The 22,394-nt window shown below is 41.9% G+C and overlaps 1 protein-coding gene across 10 annotated transcripts in view; it reads left to right on the top strand.

Annotated features, from left to right (window-relative positions):
- The window catches only part of RCBTB2 (RCC1 and BTB domain containing protein 2), a 60,269-nt gene extending 40,555 nt beyond the window's left edge, over positions 1–19,714 (top strand). For 9 of the 10 annotated variants that reach the window (XM_053563127.1, XM_053563134.1, XM_053563130.1 and 6 more), the window contains 4 exons: positions 200–326; positions 1,970–2,109; positions 12,067–12,197; positions 18,447–19,714. In XM_053563127.1, coding sequence (XP_053419102.1) covers positions 200–326; positions 1,970–2,109; positions 12,067–12,197; positions 18,447–18,587 — 539 coding nt within the window. In that variant the 3' untranslated portion in view covers positions 18,588–19,714. The remainder of the gene's footprint in view (positions 1–199; positions 327–1,969; positions 2,110–12,066; positions 12,198–18,446) is intronic. The other variant, XR_008374555.1, reaches the window with a different exon arrangement.
- The last annotated feature ends 2,680 nt before the right edge of the window (positions 19,715–22,394 follow it).

The following is a 22,394-nucleotide window of genomic DNA, read 5'->3' as shown; positions in this document are numbered from 1 at the left end:
GAGGTGGTTTGGGATTTTTCATTTTTGGTTTGCCAGATTTATGAGCAGATGTGTGTGTGAGGTTCTTATCTTTAACGATTACGGAGATTCACATCTTTAAGGAAAAAAGCATCCCTTACTTTGTGAATTAACGTGGGGAATTAGTGCATTTTCACTGCATCTGTAGTTTGCTCTAGAAGTATTTGTGTTGCCCCCACAGAACCCGATGACCACCTCACTGTGGCTGAGTCACTGAAGAGGGAATTTGACAACCCGGACACTGCAGACCTGACATTTCTGGTTGATGGAAACTATATTTATGCACATAAAGTCCTTCTCAAAATTAGGTAAGGAATCATTTATTTTGAGAATTGAGGTAAATCAATTTTTTCAACCATTATATTCTAAGTGTGCAGGGAACTATGTCAGGCACTTCAGGAATAAGGAGAACAAGGGAAGGCTGTTTTTGCCCTTACGAGCATACGGTGCAGCCAGGGAAACACCCAGTACGTCAAACAAGAAATAACACTGGCCAGTGTGACAAGTGTGGGGAAGTCAGCGACGTGGGCCTTTCCGAGAGGCTCGCAGACAGTCTGTTGTCTTCCTTGGCATCAGAGCCGCCAGCTTGTGCTGGAACCCCATATCGGGTTGTTGGACATCAGTCACCTTCCCTGCCTGGGAACTGAGCTCACCTCACAGTGACCACGCTTCTTCATGTCTGGTGGGGTGTTGAGCATGTAGATGCTTGAAAAAAGAGAGGATCGAGACTTTTCCAGACCAAGAAGGTCCGGGAAGAAGCGAACACAAAGATTAAAAAAATCAGTGAACTGCATCCCTTCCAAGTGTGTAGCTGATGAGCCCTGACTTGTGAACAAGTGTGGAACCTCTGCCCCACACCGGGATGCAGGACGTTCCATCACCTGCCCCCACCAATGGCCCCTCCTGCCCATCCCCGGGCAGTTGCAGATCTTTCTGTCACTGGGGATTAGTTAGCGTTATCTAGATGTTTACACACCTGGAATGGTACGGGTTGCATTCTTTTGTGCCTGGCTTTTTTCTCTGAGCAAATGATTTTGTAATTCATTATGTTATTGTATGACAGATGCTTAAATCCTATTTTAATGAATCACAAACTCCATGCAGCATTTGAGACTCAGTCTCCCCTTCGGGAAGGTCCTGCTGTGCACCGTGTGTTTGCTCTCACTGTAGCACAGAGACCTTCGTAGAGAAGGGGATAGATTAGTTTGTTGTAACTAAGTGCTATGGCGTGGTGGCTTAAACAGGAGAAATTTATTCCCTCACAGTTCTGGAGCTCAGAAGTCTAAGATCAAGGTGTCATCAGGATGGGTTTCTTCTGAAGGCTGTGTGGTAGAATCTGTTCCAGGCCTCTCTCTTAGGTGGTGCTTTGCTGAGAATCTTTGGAACTCTGGTGTGTGGCAGTGTAACTCCAGCCCTCGTATGGCCTTTCCCCTGTGTGTGTGTCGGTGCCCAAATTTCCCCTTTTTATGACTCAGGACACCAGGTGTATTGGATTCAGGCTTACCCTGATGAACTCATTTTAAGGATCCCATCTCCCAGTGAGGTCACATTCTAAGGTGCTAGAGTTTAGAAGTTCAACACAGGAATTTTTAGAGGACACAATTCAACCTACAACAGTGAAGAAACAAATTCACTCTGATTTTGTAAAAATTAACCCACTGATTTTTCTAAATGCTGACTAGTGGGTGTGGTGTGAGAGACGTCTGGGACCCAGCACTGTGTGCACCAGGGTGGCATACAGGCAGCTGCGCAGGCCACCTACATCAGCAGGCTGGCATGTGCAGCCTTCTTGACAAATGACTGTGTGAAAACCCCAGGTCAGCAAAGGAAACAAGGAGCTGAGGAAGCCCAGACAGGTACATGTCTTCAAGGAAGGATGTGCTCCTTGGGGTGGCCGTCTGCTGTCACCCAGAAGCTAGGGCCTGACATGCTTCCTTCCTTCCTCCTTCAGATGCGAACATTTTCGTTCTTCGCTGGAAGATAACCAGGATGATATTGTAGAAGTGAGTGAATTTTCATATCCTGTTTACCGAGCCTTTCTGGAATACCTGTACACAGACAGCATCAGCCTTTCTCCTGAGGAGGCCGTAGGTAATTGCCAAAGAATTTCCTGAAAATTGGCAAATGTTGAGTAAGTGGCAAGGTGGTTTCTGGAGAATCTGAAAGAAAGTTGCTGTAAAAATAATCATAGAAGTAGCTATTTGTGTGTGTGTTCAACTCAAACTCGGTTCCTTTGTTCCTACTTTATACAAAGGTCAAGTGGGTAGAGAAGGGAGAGATGAAGTGTCAAACCCTCACCCCTGTGGAGTGTTACAGGCAGCAGCGTGGCGGAAGTGGTGGAGTTGGGCGTACAGCAAACCCCAGTGTCTCTAAAGGGAGTGTCCCGGGAGTTCCCTAATTTCCAAATGTAGACTGAGTTGATCGAAGTTGTGTGGGGAAAGTGGGTACTTCCAGATGGCCATGGCTGCACTAAAGATTCTATGGTTTGGGGATAAAGAAAGAGTGAATCTGTGCTTGTGTGTGTGTGTTTTGGGGTGGGGAGGCAGCTTCTGCCACAAGAGTTATGTGATTTTTTTAAAAGGTCATTAATTATAATGGTTCAGATGGGAGTTGATGGTAATTTGTGTTGGGGCTGGCATAGCAGTGGGGGTGTTGAAGATATCAAATTTTTGATATATTTTAAAGATGGAACTGATGAGATTTGTTGAAGGCTGGGATGTGCGGGGTGAGGAGTGAGAGAAGGCTAGCTGCCCTGTGAGTTGGGCCTGAGGAGCTGCAGTTGTGAAAGTGCCATGCCCCAAGGTGGGGATGGTGGGAAGCGACACCGTTTGCTCTTAGCTTTGAAAAGTGAAAGGAGTTTGATTTACCAAGTGAAAGGAGTTTGATTTGCCAATTAGCTATCCAGCAGGAGTTTTGTATTAGGCCCTCTCCTAACTTTTGCAAGAGTTCAAATGGAATCCTATGTACATATGCCTAAACATTTTAAGTTATATGTCAAGCTAATAAACTTCAGGTAAAGTATGTTCAGTCCTCCGATATTGAAAAATGTACTTCAAACCTGAAAGGCCAGGTTTGCGTCTTAGTTGGAATTTAGATATAGGGCTCCTTGGAGTTTTGTGCTAGAACCCTGTGGCACAGGCAGGACAGACCACTGGCATCTAGCTTGTGGCTACATCTTGCATCGCAAGGAGTGTGTGGGCTTTCCAGCCTGCATGTCTAAGCTCCATCCACCCCCAACCCAGGACACCCCTTGGGGCCAAGGGTCTGCACATTGGCGATGTGGTCTGTTACAGGGAAGAAACACACACCTACCCTCAGGGCCAATTAAGCAGGGAATCCCAGACTCTCAGGTACACAAGGAATGGTCTAGAAGGAGACAGGTGGCCTTGGCGGCCCTGTGGGGAGGGTGTGTCTGGAGGAAGCAGCTCAGGGCAGGGTCCTCTCTTAGGCCAGTGCCGCTTGTAGGACTCTGAAGCTCTGTAGCTTTGGAGGCTGCTGAGAACAATTAAGCCATTCACAACTCTCAAGGTTACAGCTATCAGTATTCTTCAATAGGCCATAGGGCTTTCTTCCATAACATTGACAATATTTGTTATGAAAGCAAGTTTTCAGTCAAATTCTGCTACTTGTACAAAATTAATTAGCAGACAGACACATAAAAATTAATATAAGATGAATGATATTCCAGCTGTTTATCCTTCAGGCATTCTGTTGTAAGTACCTTGCACGAAAGCTTAGCTTGGGGTGGATGTTAGCAGGATGTTAGTTTAGTAGCAGGAATTTAACTAACCTTTTGATCAGGCGGCAATCGGGGACTGCAAGCAGATCCAGCACCTGGGTCGCTGCCAAGGGTGTGGGACCTGAGCTCTCTATGCTGACACCCCAATCTATGGTATTTCTAGCCAGGCCACACATACTCACTTCACCAACACAAACTAATCCTGACATTCTTCATGCTAATCAACAAGTCTGTAAAGAAGCATTCAATAGCAGTATCTAAAAACAAATAGGACCTTCCAAATGCTGGTTGACCGCTCCTGGTTACAGTGCTTCCCACTGTCCCTCAGAGAGAACTAAATCGGTGTACACACGTCTATCCTTGTCTAGGTGAATTCCGTTAAAGTGGATGAAGGTGCTGCAAGGAGAACATCACAATAGATATTTGGTGTTTAAAACCCTGGGGCTGGAGAGCACTTAGGGAAGTCAGTGAAATCAGGAGAAATCAGTGTCTCAGGGGAAATGTTCTGCCCCAGAGAACTGAGGAGCAGCTAATTAAGGAGAAGACAGGATTGGATTAAAGATGGCAACCGAATAACAGCTTCCCTGCAATTGGGAACAGCAAGTCTGGGGAGACAAGACTCCAGGCATCTCTGGCTGGTGGGATCTGCCTATAATCATCCCTTTGAGGATACAAGGAGCCAGCAAGAGACGTCTGGACCCCAAGAGGAGGACAAAAACAGTGGAAAACCGGCAAGTGGTTGCGTGTGTTCGATTGACCTAATCACGCCAGCAACTGTAAGTACAAGCAGCAGTGAGACTGCAAACCGGAAAGGCCTTACCTGTGAACTGTTTCGGTGTTCTTGGACTTGGCACTCAGTTGAACTGCCTTGGGGAGAGCTTGACCAGGAGTGTGGAGAACTTTGGGCATTGTCTGGGGCCCCAGACTGAGCCACTGAGCTGGGCGCAGGAAGCCATTGTAAAAGAACTGCCCCGGCAAGCTCCGCCCTCAGGGTCTCAGAGCAAGGATTGGGCGGGTCAAAGTAACCTACTGACTGAGCAGCCTAAAGGCGGACCGAGCTGCCTTACAGCCTTAATCCTTAGGGGCAGAGTGAGACAGTTTTGGCACACTGGAGCCTTGGGCTGTTGCCCTGGGTAGAGTGCCGTGATGTCACAGCTCATAGCAACCTCAAACTCCTGGGCTTGGCCCTGCCCAGACCTGCATAAGAGCTGTGCAGCGACCCCCGACCGGTGACCCACACCCATCGGGCCTCAGCATTCCCTGACCAGGAACTGCAGGAGCCACGCAACCCTGCGTCCTGCCTCCTCTGTCCTCTCAGCTTCCACACAAGCCCGTTCATCTGGACAGGGACTCTGGTAGCTGCGTGTCCTTTGGAGCCCTCCCTGCCTCTGTGCAGAGCTCTTCTCCTGGCCAGAGACTGCTGGAGCCTCGGGCTCTCTGTGCCAAAGTCACTGGGCGCCTGGCACTCCCAGAACCGTGCACACCACCCCCAGCCCTGTTGGATCTGGGTGTGTCACAAACCAGAGCTGCTTCCACAACCAGAACTCCCTAGCTAGAGCAGCCCCAGAGGAAATACACAGGGTCATTCCCTACAAAGATCCAGCAACAATAGAGTGATCCCACTGGGGTCTAATCTTGGAGAGACACCTCCCCAACTCTGAGGACAGCCAGAGGCAATGGTGAAAAAACAATCATGAGATGAAATCAACAGAAAAACTCTGGCAATATGAATAATCAGAGTAGATCAACGCCCCCAAGGATCAATGGGGCAGAAACAGCACAAGACCCCATGCACAAACAAATAGCTGAGATGTCAGAAATTGAATTCAGGATCTGGATAGCAAATAAGATTGAATTAGAATTCCAAAAGTTATCTCAAGAATTCAACGGATTCCAAGACCAAATGACCAAAGATTTCAACACATTGAGACAAGAAGTTGCATCCCTCAAAGATCTGAGAAACACAGTAGAATCCCTCAGTAACAGAATGGAGCAAGCAGAAGAAAGGATTTCTGACATGGAAGACAAAGCTTTCGAATGCTCCCAAACCCTCAAAGAAGAAGAGAAATGGAGAGCAAAAACAGATCACTCTCTCAGAGAGCTCTCGGATAATTTGAAGAAAACCAATATTCATCTTATAGGGATCCCCAAAAGTGACAAAGTGGCTTCACAAGGCACAGAGTCTCTTCTCCATGAGATTATGAAGGAGAACTTTCCAGACATGCCAAGAGATTTCGAAATTCAGATAGCAGACAGTTTCAGAACTCCAGCACGACTCAACCCAAATAAGACATCCCCCAGACACATCATAATCAATTTCACTAAAGTTAATATGAAGGAGAAAATTCTGAAAGCAGCCAGACGAAAGAAAACCATTACCTACAAGGGGAAGAATATCAGAATAACTGCAGATCTCTCTGCTGAAACCTTTCTAGCTAGAAGAGGATGATTATCAACTTTTAATCTCCTAAAACAAAATAACTTTCAATCCAGGATCCTGTACCCAGCTAAACTGAGCTTCATTTATGATGGAGAAATTAAATACTTCAACGACATTCACATGTTGAAGAAATTTGCCACAACTAAACGAGCTCTCCAGGACATTCTTAGACCTATCCTCCATAAAGACCAGCATAATTTTCCACCACAAAAGTAAACCCAGCCAAAAAATTTTTGATAAAATTCCAACTTCCACAGTTGCAAAAGGATTAAAAATGTCCACCAGTCTCTCAAAATGTTTGTCAATACTCTCAATTAATGTGAATGGTTTAAATTGTCCTCTAAAGAGGCATAGGTTGGCGGACTGGATACAAAAACTCAAGCCAGATATCTGCTGCATCCAAGAATTGCATCTTACATTAAAAGACAGATATAGACTCAAGGTGAAGGGATGGTCATCTATATTCCATGCAAATGGAAAGCAGAAAAAAGCAGGCGTTGCAATCCTGTTCGCAGACACAACAGGCTTTAAACCAACCAAAATAACTAAGGATGAGGATGGACACTTCATATTTGTTAAAGGTAATACTCAATATGATGAGATGTCAATTATTAATATTTATGCACCCAACCACAACGCACCTCAATTTATAAGAGAAACTCTAACAGACATGAGCAACTTGATTTCCTCCACTTCCATAGTAGTTGGAGATTTTAACACCCCTGGATAGATCCTCCAAAAAGAAGCTAAGCAAAGAAATTTTAGATTTAAACTCAACCATTCAACATCTGGACTTAACAGACATCTACAGAACATTTCACCCCGAAAAAACTGAATACACATTCTTCTCATCAGCCCACGGAACATACTCCAGAATTGACCACATCCTAGGCCACAAATCTAACCTCAGCAAATTTTAAAAAATGGAAATTATTCCTTGCATCTTCTCAGACCATCATGGAATAAAAGTTGAACTAAATCACAACAGGAACCTGCATACCCATACAAAAACATGGAAGCTAAACAACCTTATGCTGAAGGATACATGGGTTATAGATGAGATTAAGAAGGAAATCACCATATTTTTGGAACAAAACAACAATCAAGACATAAATTACCAGAACCTCTGGGATACTGCAACGGCAGTCCTAAGAGGGAAATTTATAGCACTGCAAACCTTCCTCAAGAAAACGGAAAGAGAGGAAGTCAATAACTTAATGGAACATCTCAAGCAACTGGAGAAAGAAGAACACTTCAACCCCAAACGCAGCAGAAGAAAAGAAATAACCAAAATCAGAGCAGAATTAAATGAAATTGAAAACAAAAGAATTCTACAACAGATCAATAAATCCAAAAGCTGCTTTTTTGAAAAGATCAATGAAATAGATAAACCTTTGCCCAACCTAACCAGGAGAAAAAGAGTAAAATCTCTAATTTCATCAATCAGAAATGGTAATGATGAAATAACAACAGACCCCTCAGAAATTCAAAAAATCCTTAATGAACACTACAAGAAACTCTACTCTCACAAATATGAAAATCTGAAAGAAATCGACCAATACCTAGAAGCACGAATGAAGTGGAAATGTTGAACGGCCTATATCAAGTTCTGAAATAGCATCAACTATACAAAATCTCCCTAAAAAGAAAAGCCCAGGACCAGATAGCTTTACGTCAGAATTCTACCAAACATTTAAAGAAGAACTAGTACCTATACTACTAAACCTCTTCCAAAATATACAAAAAGAAGGAATATTACCCAGCACATTCTACGAAGCAAACATCACCTTGATCCCCAAACCAGGGAGAGACCCAAGAAGAAAAGAAAATTATAGACCAATATCACTAATGAATATTGATGCTAAAATACTCAATAAGAGCATAACAAACAGAATCCAACAACACATCAAAAAAATTATACACCATGACGAAGTCGGATTCATCCCAGGGTCTCTAGGCTGGTTCAATATACGTAAATCTATAAATGTAATTCAACACATAAACAAACTTAAAAATAAAGACCATACGATTCTTTTAATTGATGCAGAAAAAGCTTTTGATGATATCCAGCATCCCTTCATGATCAGAGCACTTAAGAAAATTGGTATAGAAGGGACATTTCTTAAACCAATAGAGGCCATCTACAGCAAACCCACAGCCAATATCGTATTGAATGGAGTTAAATTGAAATCATTTCCACTTAGATCAGGAACCGGTTGCCCATTGTCTCCATTTCTCTTTAACATTGTAATGGAAGTTTTAGCCATTGCAATTAGGGAAGAAAAGGCAATCAAGGGTATCCACATAGGGTCCGAAGAGATCAAACTTTCACTCTTCGCAGATGATATGATCATATATCTGGAAAACACTAGGGATTCTACTACAAAACTTTTAGAAGTGATCAAGGAATATAGCAATGTCTCAGGCTACAAAATCAACGCCCATAAATCTGTAGCCTTTATGTATACCAACAATAACCAAGCCGAACCAACAGTCAAGGACTCTATTCCTTTCATAGTAGTGCCAAAGATGAAATATTTGGGAGTATACTTAACAAAGGACGTGAAAGATCTCTACAAAGAGAACTATGAAACTCTAAGAAAAGAAATAGCCGAAGATGTTAACAGATGGAAAAACATACCATGCTCATGGCTGGGAAGAATCAACATTGTTAAAAATATCCATACTGCCCAAAGCAATATATAATTTTAATGCAATTCCTATTAAAGCTCCATTGTCATACTCTAAAGATCTTGAAAAAATAATACTTTGTTTTATATGGAATCAGAAAAACCCTCGAATAGCCAAAACATTACTGAGCAATAAAAACAAAGCAGGAGGAATTATGCTACCAGACCTGAGACTGTACATTACTGAACAATAAAAACAAAGCAGGAAGAATCACGCTACCAGACCTGAGACTGTACTATAAATCCATAGTGATCAAAACAGCATGGTACTGGCACAAAAGCAGAGAAGTAGATGTCTGGAACAGAATAGAGAACCAAGAGATGGATCCAGCTACTTACCGTTATTTGATCTTTGACAAGCCAATTCAAAACATTCAGTGGGGAAAAGATTCCCTATTTAACAAATGGTGCTGGGTGAACTGGCTGGCAACCTGTAGAAGATTGAAACTGGACCCACACCTTTCACCATTAACTAAGATAGACTCTCACTGGATAAAAGATTTAAACTTAAGACATGAAACTATAAAAATACTTGAAGAAAGTGCAGGGAAAACTCTTGAAGGAATCGGCCTGGGTGAATATTTTATGAGGAGGACTCCCCAGGCAATTGAAGCAGTATCAAAAATACACTACTGGGACCTGATCAAACTAAAAAGCTTCTGCACAGCCAAGAACACAGTGAGTAAAGCAAGCAGACAGCCCTCAGAATGGGAGAAAATATTTGCAGGTTATACATCCGATAAAGGTCTAATAACCAGAATCCACCTAGAGCTCAAATCTATTAGCAAGAAAAGAACTTGTGGCCTCATTTCAGGGTGGGCAAGGGACTTAAAGAGAAACTTCTCTAAAGAAAACCGACGCAAAATCTACAAACACATGAAACAAAGCTCATCATCCTTAATCATCAGAGAAATGCAAATCAAAACTACTCTGAGATATCACCTAACCCCAGTAAGAGTAGCCCACATAACAAAATCCCAAAAGCAGAAATGTTGGCGTGGATGTGAAGAAAAGGGCATACTTCTACACTGCTGGTGGGAATGCCCAGTAATACGTTCCTTCTGGAAGGATGTTTGGAGAATACTTAGAGACCTAAAAAGAGACCTGCCATTCGATCCTATAATTCCCTTACTAGGTTTATACCCAGAAGACCAAATGTCACAATATAACAAAGACATCTGTACCAGAATGTTTATGCAGCCCAATTCATAATTGCTAAGTCATGGAAGAAGCCCAAGTGCCCATCGACCCACGAATGGACTAGCAAATTGTGGTACATGTATACCATGGAATACTATGTGGCCTTAAAGAAAGGTGGAGACTTTACCACTTTCATGTTTACATGGATGGAGCTAGAACATATTCTTCTTAGCAAAGTATCTCAGGAATGGAAGAAAAGTATCCAATGTACTCAGCCCTACTATGAAGCTAAATTATAGCTTTCACATGAAGACTATAACCCAACTATAGCACAAGACTACGGGGAAAGGGCCAAGGAAGGGGAAGTGAGGGGGGCGGTTTTGGTGGAGGAAGGAGGGTAATGGGTGGGGCCACATCTACAGTGCATCTTAGAATGGGTACAGGCGATTGCACTAATGTACACAGCTGTGATTTAACAATAAAAAAAAGGGGAAAAAAAAAAGAAAAGAAAAGGATGTAGACTTTGCATCTTTTATATTAGCCCTGATGGAGCTGGAAGAGCATTCTTCTTGGTGGAGTATTATAAGAATGGAAAAGCAAGTATGCAATACGCTCGATACTAATATTAATCAATAGATAAACAACTACACTCCCACAGGAGAGAAAAACACAATTGCTTTCAAGAGGACAGAGGGGGGAGGAGGGAAAAGGGAGGGGAAAGGAGGGAGGGGGATTGGTAAACTCTCACCTACTGGGCATAATGTAAGGGTATACAGCACACCTCCTGGGTGAAGGGCTCAACTATAGTTTGAACTTTACCTAACAAATGCAAATAATGTAACCTAATAATTTGTATCCTCATATAATCTGAAATATTTTTTTTTAATTAAGGGGATATGATTGTTTTTGTTACATGGATATATTTTATAAAGCTTAAGTCAGTTCTTTTAGTGTGCCTGTCACCTGAATACTGTTCACTGTGCCCAATAAATACATTTTTACCCCTCCCCTCCTTAATAAAAAAAAAAAAATTAAGGAGAAGACAACCCAACCATAAGCAATTAGTGAAAGTGTTCCAAGGAGAGCATCCTCTACCCATCACATTTTGCGTAAATGTCAAGTAAGAGGAAACCAGGGAATGGATCTTGGATTTGGCACTGTGGAAGCCATTTTGTGACAACCACAGGTGTGACCATCAGTGAGTGATGGGGATGGGGTTCTGCCTGGACTGGTGGAGGTCAGGACCAGAGGTAAGAAAATGGAGAAAGGCTGGCCGCAGATGGCTGATGCCTGTAATACTAACATTCTGGTTGGCCAAGGCAGAGGGATTGTTTGAGTTCAGGAGTTTGAGACCATCTTGGGCAATAGCAAGACCCCATCTCCACTACAAATAGAAAAAATTATCTGGGTGTATCAGTGGGTGTCTGCAGTCCCAGCTATTCAGGAGGCTGGGGCAGGAGGATCGCTTGAGCCCAGGAGTTTGAGGTTGCTGTGAGCTAGCCTGACATCACTGCACTAGACCGGGGTACTCACTACAGAGTGAGACTTTGTCTCCACAAAAAGCAAAGAAGAAGAAGAAAAAATGCAGACAGCAGGTACAGACAGCTCTCTGTTTTGCTCTAGAGGGTTGCAGAGACATGAGATTGGGTAACAGGAGGCAGATGCGTGTCTCGGAAAGGGTTTCTTTCCAGGATGGGGACTGTCCCAGCATGTGTGTATGTCACGAGAACAACCCAGGAGAAAGATAACGAGAATGTGGCAGGAGGGACAAATTAGAGGCACACTCCTTTGTTTCCTGGGAGAAAATATTAAAGCCACTCTCTCTGTGCTTCTATTTTTCAGCAGCTAATGGTGTTTGTTGTATTTGCTCAGTTTGGCTACCTTTTCGGGTACAGCCATGTGTGAAAACATGAGTCAGCATTAAGTCTTCACTGGCACAGCGCTTTACTGAGGGCTATATTCAAAATCATTTCTGAATGAGTGAGTTTAAATCTGGATGCTCCCAATCACTCCCACTAATAAACACCTCTCCCCACCAGGATTGCTGGACTTGGCTACATTTTATAGAGAAAATCGTTTGAAAAAGCTCTGCCAGCAAACGATCAAGCAAGGGATCTGTGAGGAGAACGCCATCGCTCTGCTCTCGGCCGCCGTGAAACATGACGCCCAGGTAAGAAAAGCGCCTCTCCAGCCAGCTGACCTTCTGGAAAAAATGAAGTTAGGCACCTGCGTATCCCTAAAAGTATTTAATAAAAAACTCTGGGGAGACTGGGCCCGGGAGCTCATGCCTGTAATCCCAGCTCTCTGGAGGCTGAGGCAGGAGGATCCCTTGAGCTCAGGAGTTTGACCAGCCTGAGCAAGAGTGAGACTCTGTCTCTACTAAAAATAGAAAAACGACTTGGGTGTTGTGGTGGGCACATGTAGCCCTAGCTACTCTGGAGGCTGAGGCAAGAGGATCGCTTGAACCCAGGAGTCTGAAATTGCTATGAGCCATGATGCCACGGCACTCTACCCAGGGCAACAGAATGAGAACTCTGTTTCAAACAATAAAAATAAAATAAAAATAAATAAATAGATTAATAAAATAAACTCTAGGTAGCTTAAAGATTTAGTGTTTAAAAAAGTAACAAAAGCACTACATGAAGTCTAAATATTTATATCACGTTGGGGTGGATGTCAAAAGCAGAACCCATGAAGGAAAGGTTTGATAGATCTGTTTTCAAAAGATGGAAAACTTTTATACCCCCCAAAACACTACAGAGCAAATGAAAAAGTAATGATACGCTAGGAAATATTTACTATGTATAATGAAGCAAGTTTAGCATAGTAAAAAACAAAAAGAAAATATGAGCAGTTTGTTCAAAAGAAATGGACCAAGGAACATGAGGCTCTGTGAAGTGATGAAAAACATAACCAAGAAATAGAAATGAAAATAAGGTACGATTTTCCACCTGTCAAACTGACAAATATACTTTTAAAAACAGTGCAGGTTCAGAATAATGGTGTTCTCCTAAACTGCTGATGAGGGTGCAGTCTGGGACATTCTGGGTACAATTTGGTATCATATATATCGAAAGCTTTAAAGTTGTAATTTTTTAAGGAAATTATTTTTATGAATTTATCTCAACTACTCATGGATTTAGATAAGATTTAGCTTCAGAGATATTTTACTGCAGCAATTTGTAACTTTGAAAAATTAGAAAAAGTTCAGCATGAATAGTAGAGGGTCGTTTATAAAATGTCAATACCATAAAGTTATGTAGCTGTTCAACGTATGCCACTGTTACTGAGTGAGGAACTATGATCCTATTCTAATTTTTTGAGAAAAGAAAAAATAGCTGAATACGACTGAAATTCGTGATCTATGTAGAAAAAAAGACGGAAGGCTGTAGTCAGTGGTTGTCATTGGATGGTGAGGTTATGGATGCTTTTTTATTTCCTTCTCTTTGCTTGTTTTTTTCTAAATTTTTTTACAGTGACTGTGTATTGTTACGATAAGAAAGAAAGGAAAGAAAACCCATCTTAGAAGTAAATCTTTAGGAAACAGACCAAAACTTTTCAGAGTTGATTTCCTTTTGGTGTAGGGATATCCTCTCTTTTTGTCAAAAAAACAGGTTAAGTTTTTTTGGAAAAGGTTATAACTTTTTTTCTGCTTATGCAAATAAGAATATACTTATTTTTAAAAAATTGGAAAATACAAACATTTTTTGGGAGAAAGTAACTCATCAACTAGAACATTAGCACATTGATGTTTCAAAGCACAGTGGATGAATATATTATGTCAAGGTAATACTATATTGGGCATTTGCAAAATGCTTCACGATCAAACAAAATCCTGGAGTTTGTTCTTGAGTGGTGATTCTGGACTCCAGAGGGGGAGCTCAGAGGTCCAGATGGTGGCACATGTTGTTTGCATCTGAATGGAGCTTGATTTCCAAGACTTTTTCCTATTCTCTATTTACATGAATTTGTGTGGCTACCTTCCAGCTTTGTTTTCTGGAGAGTACATAGGCATAGCAGAGGTTTTGTTCTGTCACAACCATGTCATGCTGTGAATAGTATCTGACACACAGTGGATGCTTAGTATTTGTTTAATGAATGTTCAACTTGCCTATGAAGACACACTGTTTTCACTATGGCCTGTCTAGCTAATTGTTATACCCTTAATTAATAAAATAGCTTACAAGTAAAATAGACTATTTTTATACTTAATATAAAATAAAAGCTTTTATAAATAAAAAACAGTATATTTGATTTGGCTGACTCAAATACTCAAATAAGAGGTGAATTCTTTCCGCAAAGAAAGAACCTTATGCTAGACTGGCCCTTGAATGCATAATTAATATGAACCAGAGGTTATTCTAAGTACAGTTCATGTCCCACTTACAGGCTTCATTATTCTTATTAATCCCAGTTGACAAAGGAGGAAGCCGAAGCTCAGGGAGATGGAGTAATCCCAGTACGCTAGTGAATGCACACCTGGAGTGCAGTCCAAGATGGGACAAACTTCACAGACACATGTTTAACCACAAATCTCTGGCGTTCCCTGAACTTTAAATCAGGAGTGTTTTGTTACTGACTCAGCAAATGTTCACCAAGTGCCTGTTTTGTGCCCTCACTGTTCTAGACACTAGGGCTAGTGAACAAAACAGAGCAGTCGGTGCTCTTGTGGAACTTTCTGGTGAGGGGAGTTGGGTAGCAAATAAATGAATATACTATATAATGATAAGTAATATGGAAAAAAAATAAGCTAGGGAGAAGAGATAGGGAGTGCCAAACTGAGATTACAGTTGAAATTTGAGATAGAGTGTTGGGGAAGGAAAGTGTCACCAGGAGGTGACTTGAACAAAGACTCAAGGAGGTGTGGGCCGTGTGTTGGAAGGATAGCAGGATGGGAGTTGGGTGGAGCAGAATAAGAAGGGGAGGAGCAGATGAAGGCAGGGAGATGGTATGGGGAGGCAGACAGGGCAGTCTTCAGGAATTCCTGCTGTAAGGTGGGTGAGGCCCAGGGTGGGACGCACACAGGACTGACTGGCAGTGAAGGTCATCACTGGCTTCTGTGTTGAGAATAACGTGTAGGGCACAGGTGACCTTTGGTTAGGAGGTAGTGCAGTCTGGTAAGTGATGATGCTGGATTGGTCCAAGCTGTTAGTTGTGGTTGGATTTTGAATATATAGTAGTAGGACCTTCACGGTTGACCATCTCCCTACACTGACAACCTCCTGAAGTTGACCTAATTTTCACAGAACTGATGTGCACCACATGTCTGTATCAGCACAGGTGCCCTAATTCCTTATGTTGACCACCTCTGTATGTTGACCAGTTTTTTACAGTCCCTTGGGTGGTCAACTCACAGAGATTCCACTGTATTTTGAAAGTAGAGCCAATAGGATTTGCCAATGAATCAGATGTGGGGAGAAGGGGAGGAAAAAAATCACTCTTAAGGTTTTGGGTATCCGCAACTGGATGAATGAAATTGGTATTTAAATGCTGGGCACTGTGGGTCACTCCTGTAATTCTAGCATTCTGGGAGGCCGAGGCGGGTGGATTACTTGAGCTCAAGAGTTTGACACCAGACTGAGCAAGAGCAATACCCCGTCTTTAAAAATAGCCAGACATTGTTGTTGGCGCCTGTAGTCCCAGCTACTGGGGAAGCCGAGGCAAGAGAATCTCTTGAGCCCAAGAGTTTGAGGTTGCTGTGAGCTGTGACGCTACAGAGGCACTCTACCAGGGCAACAAAGTGAGACTCTGTCTCAAGAAAAAAAAAATTAGCATTTATTGAGAGAGAGAATAGCGGGAAGAGAGTGTTTGGGGGGAAATATAAAAAATTCGCTTTTGATTATGTTAAGTATGTGGTGCCTATTAAATGTCCAAATGAAAATGTGTAATAAGCAAATTGCAAAAGCAAGTCCAGAGTTCAGGAGGAATCTTAACCATAGTTAAAGCCCAGAGACTAAGACATGTAGCACACAGATTTGATGATTAAGTTCTGGGCACTCTGTGCTCAGAGACAAGGCGATAAGCAGACAGTAGCAAAGGAGACTGAAAGCAGTGAGGGGAGAGAAGGCCAGGAAACTGTCCTGGGAGCTAGGACAGAAAGCATTTCAGGAAGGAAGAAGTCCTGGACCCCAGCAGACACTGCTGAGCAGGCCCGGGGAGCCCTGAGGACTGACAGTGGGTCTGGCCATGAGAGCGCCATGGGTGACCCTGGCCGGCAGTTTCAGTAGGGGAATTGAAGATGGGGAACAGAGACAACATCTTCTGATACTTTACTGTAAAGGCAGAAGGAGAGATTGAAGGGCATTGAGGTAAAGCACATTTTTTACTTTTTTAAGGTGAAAGAAATTGAAGTATGTTTGTCTAGTGATACAAATGACCTGGTGAAGGAGAACAAGGAAGTGATGCAGGCACAGTTCCCAGAGTGGGGTCCCGGAGTGGGAGGAGCAAGAGGATCTAGCGACAAAGACAGGGGGCCAGCCTTCCATAGAGTCACAGACTGCTTATCCAGAGAGGCAGGAATCTACAGGCCCCTGTGCAACAGGCGAGGAGACACGGTGGGAACGCACGTGAAGGTTCTTCCAAGTAATTCTGTTTTCTCAGTGAAATAGGAAAGGAAGGTGGATCCAAGGGGGACCCAAGGGTCTTTTGTTCTCCCATTCATTAGCAGTCTTACTGATGCCGTTCACATCTATGGGACTGCAGACTGCCTAGCCACGGAACTCCTGACACATGCTAGCGTGTGTGGTCTAAGTATGAAATTTTTCATTCCTCTTTGCAGAATTCAGCCAAAGAAATGTATCTCTGTCTTGTTTCACTTTCATGTGCTGTGGGCAAAAATGTCATTTCTAAAAATCTAAGCAAGAGCACTTCATTGTAAATGGATACTGAGATGTTCAACATATATTAGTGAAGCACAGTTTCATGTATGTGTATGGTAACATGCCAAGGTATCAGCTAGGCATGTGAAATTTCCTTGTTTTCATCACTGAGGGACTGGAATGAAATGTGTCATATGGCTAGTGTGACCTTAGTAGCCTGCACAGCTATGTTCAGGGGTGAGATAAACATGTTTTCCAGGTTTCTTTTCTTAAAGGGAAATGTACTATAGGTTTGCATATGCACTGGCATAGCTATCAGATTGCTAATTTTTCAGTGTATTTTTTCATTTTTAGCATTTGTTAAAATTTATATGTCTAAAGAAGAAAACAATGTACAATGTGCATATGTAATTACTTGGAAATTTTGGGGGGCTTTATGTTTTTATAAATTACTTTTAGTGACACAGAGATGAAACTTTAAAAAATGACCTCTACCTGGCAGCGTCTGGTCCTGGGGTGGCTGGTAGCATAGTGTAGGCCCTGGGGTCTGAGGCCTACCAGAGGTCTGGGCAGGTTTGCCTCACCTTTCCCCGGGGCAAAAAAAGCATGTGGTCACCTTCATTCTGATTCTCAAGTTTACAGTTCTAGTCAAGGGAATTACTACAGAGTTTTTCTTTGGCCCAGACTACATCACAGTAAGCCAGAAAACACCAATCTGCCCAGGTTTTTTTTTTGCCAGAGCCTTCACAGTTATGATTTCTTCCGAGCATTTTTTCCATTAGGATTTCTGAAGGTGGGCTGGGTGCGGTGGCTCAAGCCTGTAATCCTAGCACTCTGGGAGGGCATGGCAGGTGGATTGCTTGAGCTCAGGAGTTTGAAACCAGCCTAAGCAAGAGTGAGACCCTTTCTGTACTAAAAATTAGCTGGGCATGGTGGCAGCTACTGTAGTCCCACCTACTCAGGAAGCTGAGGCAAGAGGATCGCTTGAGCCCAGGAGTTTGAGGTTGCTGTGAGCTGTGCCTGAGCACTCTACCCAGGGCAAAGAATGACTGAAGGTTTGTGTACTGTGAAAAAGTCCATCCATCCCATCCTTTGTCTTCTTGCAAAGGAAAAAAAGCACTGGGCTGTTAATTACTTAAGAGAAGCAGTTCTTAGCATTATTATTTTTTATAGCTTAGCCTTTCTTCTACAGGTTCTTCCTAGGTAGAAATATTTAAAGCATCCAATATAAATGTAAAAGAGGAGGATAGGGCTTTTTAACAAATTCTGAAGGTGGAATGAACAATACAAGTACTGCCACTGGGTGAAAAGGTGTGAAAGAATTCACACCCTCGGGTTCCTGTCTCTGGGAAGAAAAAGGTGAGATTCTTTACATTGGTTGGTGTGGAGGAACTTGAACATTTTACTGTATAATTTCAATTTGTACAAGTGTGGCTTCATATTAGTTCTATAATCTTTATAAGTATTCTTCATTGCTGTACCAACATTTTCTTTTGGCTATCAAATCCTGCTAACTTGTTTGAGGAATTTTCTTGTTATTCATATGTTGTATTGCATCAGGAAATATGAATTTGTTAAATGACTTTTGTTGTTGTTCCTAGGATTTAGAAGAATTCTGCTTCAGGTTTTGCATAAATCATCTGACAGTAGTAACGCAGACGTCAGGTTTTGCAGAAATGGACCATGATCTTTTGAAGAACTTCATCAGCAAAGCAAGCAGAGTTGGAGCCTTTAAAAATTGATCCTATCTGTAGGAAAGGAGTTTTTGAATCTTTTTATTTCCCCTACAAAGCCAGAGATGAATAACTTCTCTGTAATTAATAGTATGTGTGCTGAGTTCCAATTTGGCTGAGTACTTGTATCTGTCAATAGAAGAGTGGTGGTGAGTCGTCTTCATCTGCCTAACTCCAAAGTGACGTAGAAAGTATCAAATGTGCTGATCAAATGTGACTAAGGTCTAGGAAGAAATTAAAGTATCTTATTATATTTACCATTTCCTCTTTCGAGTCACTTGAATTGGATGCCTTAGGTACATTGGTCTCAGTATATGCTATTCTGGCCCACACATTCCACTATTCAGCTGGCCGATGTCGCATAGACAGTTCCACGGGAATGCTGTTCCTACCACATTTCAGCATCTGGCGCAATGCCTTGCACATGGTAAGCATTCAACTGATTTATTATAATATATCCTGAGAGCTTTATTCATGGAATACCAGATTCATAGAAGGAATAACTTGCACAGTATAAATTTAAAACAGCTTGTAATTATTGAGGTTCGTATTCTTCTGGTACACCTTTCTGAGAAATAGTGGTTAATACAGAGCATTAATTAGACTTCACAAAAGGCCTCGGCAATTAAATTGTTGAAGGCCCAAGGGCTAATTTTAATTTATTTACTCTGAGGCATTCATTTCTCACAGGAGATTGTTAAATAGGAAGTACTGTCATTGAACGAGAATCCCGGGTTGATCTGCCTTACGTAATTATATAAGGTCCTTTGTGTGAAGAGGGATTTGCCTCCATAAATAAAAATGATTATGTGTTTTTCTTGTGGTTGACTTTCATGTCACCATAAAATAGGTTCTCTTAAAGTGGCGCTAGTATAATTATGAAGTACTGCTGAAAAGGAACTAATGCTACATTTCATGGACAACATTAACAAAAATGAGATAAATTTATACTTCTTAGATCAAAAAAAGTTACCCAATTGCAAAAGAGAACATGGAACAGGATGTGGTGTCAGATTCTTCCAATCTGTCTCTCACAATATGTATGATGTTATGTAAAGAAAACCTTTTTGGAATTAGAAATCTTGTTCTGATGTTGAACTATTTGATAATAAAGTGCTCATTTATAGATAATAGAACATGTGTTGTTGTTTTTTTATGCCTAAGAAGCAAAATCATATCAATCTCATGTATCTTAGATGTACATAAATCTCTTTGATATATCATACTCCTATTTTTTAAAGCAGAAATTCAGATAAGTTCTCATAGCAAAGCCCACCTCAAAACATAAATGGCTTATAAACAACCGAGTTACCATTCACATTATTGCCTTTTACTGCTGATTATTGGTTAGGTTACTTTTGTTTTGAAAATTTAATGTTTTTGAGCAGTTTTAAGTGTTCACAGCAAAATTGAGGGGAAAGAACAGAGATTTCCCACATGCTCCCCACCCTACATGGTCATAACTTCCCCTACTGTCAGCACCCCCCCCAGAGTGGTACATTTTTTATAATTGATGACCCTACATTGACACATCATTATCCCTCACAGGGCATAGTTCACATTAGGGTTCCCCCTCGATGTGCACTTTACAGGTTTCGACAAATGTGATCTTACAGAATCATACACGGTGTCACTGCTTCAAATCCTCTGTGCTCTGCTTATTCATCCCTCCCTCCTTCCCCTCTAGCTCTTGGCAGCCAGGTGTCTTTTTGATCGTTTCCAGAATGTCATATCGTTGGAATCATATAGAATATAGGCTTTTCAGATTGGCTTAATTTAATAACCTGCATTTGAGTATCTTTCAGGTCTTTTCATGGCTTGATTGCTTGGAATATTATAAGCAATATGTTCATGCACCTACTGAAGGACATCTTGGCTGCTTCCAAGTTTTGGCAATTATGTGTGTGTGTGTGTGTGTATATATATATATATATGTTTTTTTTTGAGACAGAGTATTTTATTTATTTTATTTTTTTATTTATTTTAATTTTTTTAAATATTTTATTGAGACAGAGCCTCAAGCTGTCACTCTGGGTAGAGTGCCGTGACGTCACAGCTCACAGCAACCTCCAACTCCTGGGCTCAAGCGATTCTCCTGCCTCCGCCTCCCAAGTAGCTGGGACTACAGGTGCCGGCCACAATGCCTGGCTATTTTTTGGTTGCAGTGGTCATTGTTGTTTGGCAGGTCTGGGCTGGATTTGAACCTGCCAGCTCAGGTGTATGTGGCTGGTGCCTTAGCCGCTTGAGCCACAGGCGCCATGCCCAAGTTTTGGCAATTATGAATAAAGCTGCTAAAAACATCTGTTACACTGGTTTTTGTGTGGATATTAAGTTTTCAAATCCTTTGGGTAAATACCAAGGAATGTGATCACTGTATCCTATAGTAAAGAGAATAGTTTTGTAAGTAACTGCCAGACAGTCCTCCAAGTGGCTGTCTCATTTTGCATTCCCACCATCAGTGACAGAAAGTTCTGTTTGCTCCATATCCTTGACAGCATTTGGTGTTGTCAAGGTTCCAGAGTTTGGCCATTCTAAGCTATTTAGTGGTATTCCATTGTTGGTTTAACTTGTACTTTTAATTGATGACTTAAGATGTGGAACATCTTTTCATATTATTTACCCTCTGTATCCTCTTTGGTGAGGTGTCTGATCTTTAGCCCATTTTTAATCAAGTTGATTGTTTTCTTATTGAGTTTTAAGAGTTCTTTGTCTATTTTGGATAATCAGTCCTTTATCAAATATATATATATTTTTTTCTTGCAGTTTTTTGGCCGGGCTGGGCTTGAACCCACCACTCCTGGTATATGGGGCCAGTGCCCTTCCTCCTTGAGCCACAGGTGCCATTCCTCAAATATATCTTTTGTGAATGTTTTCTCCCAGTCTGCGGCTTATCTTCTTATTCTCTTGATAGAGGTTCTTTTTTTTCTTTTTTTTTTTTGAGACTGAGCCTCAAGCTGTCACCCTGGGTAGAGTGCCATGGCATCACAGCTCACAGCAACCTCCAACTCCTGGGCTCAAGCGATTCTTCTGCCTCCACCTCCCAAGTAGCTGGGACTACAGGCGCCTGCCACAAAGCCCGGCTATTTTTTGGTTGCAGCCGTCATTGTTGTTTCATGGGCCCTGGCTGGATTCGAACCCGCCAGCTCAGGTGTATGTGGCTGGCGCCTTAGCTGATTAAGCCATAGCCTCCGAGCCGATAAGGTTACTTTTTGAATCTTTCGTTTCTGATATGATTTCAATATGGTTTGTCTCTGTCAAAACTCGTGTTGAAATTTGGTGTTAGGAGGTGGAGCCTATGGGAGGTGTTTGGGTCACGGGGGCAGATCCCTCATGAATAGACTAATGTCTCTGGCAGGACTGATTTACTTGCCAAGAGCAGGCTTCCTTGGTTTTTCCTGATTTACTTGCCAAGAGCAGGCTTCCTTGGTTTTTCCTTCTTTCTTGCTTCCTCTCACCATGTGATCTCTTTGCATATACCCTTTCCCCTTCCATTTTCCACCAAGACCTTCACCAGCTGCAGCTGCCCAGTCTTGAACCTTCCAGCCACCATAGTCATGAGCCAAATAAATCAACTTTATAATTACCCAGGCTCAGCTACTTCATTATAGCAACACTAAATGGGCTAAGACAATTTCTTTTTGCCAAGTTGTTTATTTAAAAAATTTTTTTTATCTTTATTTTTTGCAGTTCTTACCTGGTGGAGGCAAAGGAGTCTGAATGACTCTAGTTCTAAAGCAGAATCCTTTTTTGGAATTAGACAATCTTGTATTCATTTATTTTTATTTTATTTTGTTATTTATTTATTTATTTTTTGAG

Source organism: Nycticebus coucang, chromosome 15 (genome assembly GCF_027406575.1).
Source record: "Nycticebus coucang isolate mNycCou1 chromosome 15, mNycCou1.pri, whole genome shotgun sequence".
Taxonomy (NCBI): Eukaryota; Metazoa; Chordata; class Mammalia; order Primates; family Lorisidae; genus Nycticebus; species Nycticebus coucang.
The sequence above is the reverse complement of the archived record's forward strand: the minus strand, read 5'-3'. Positions and strand labels throughout refer to the sequence as shown.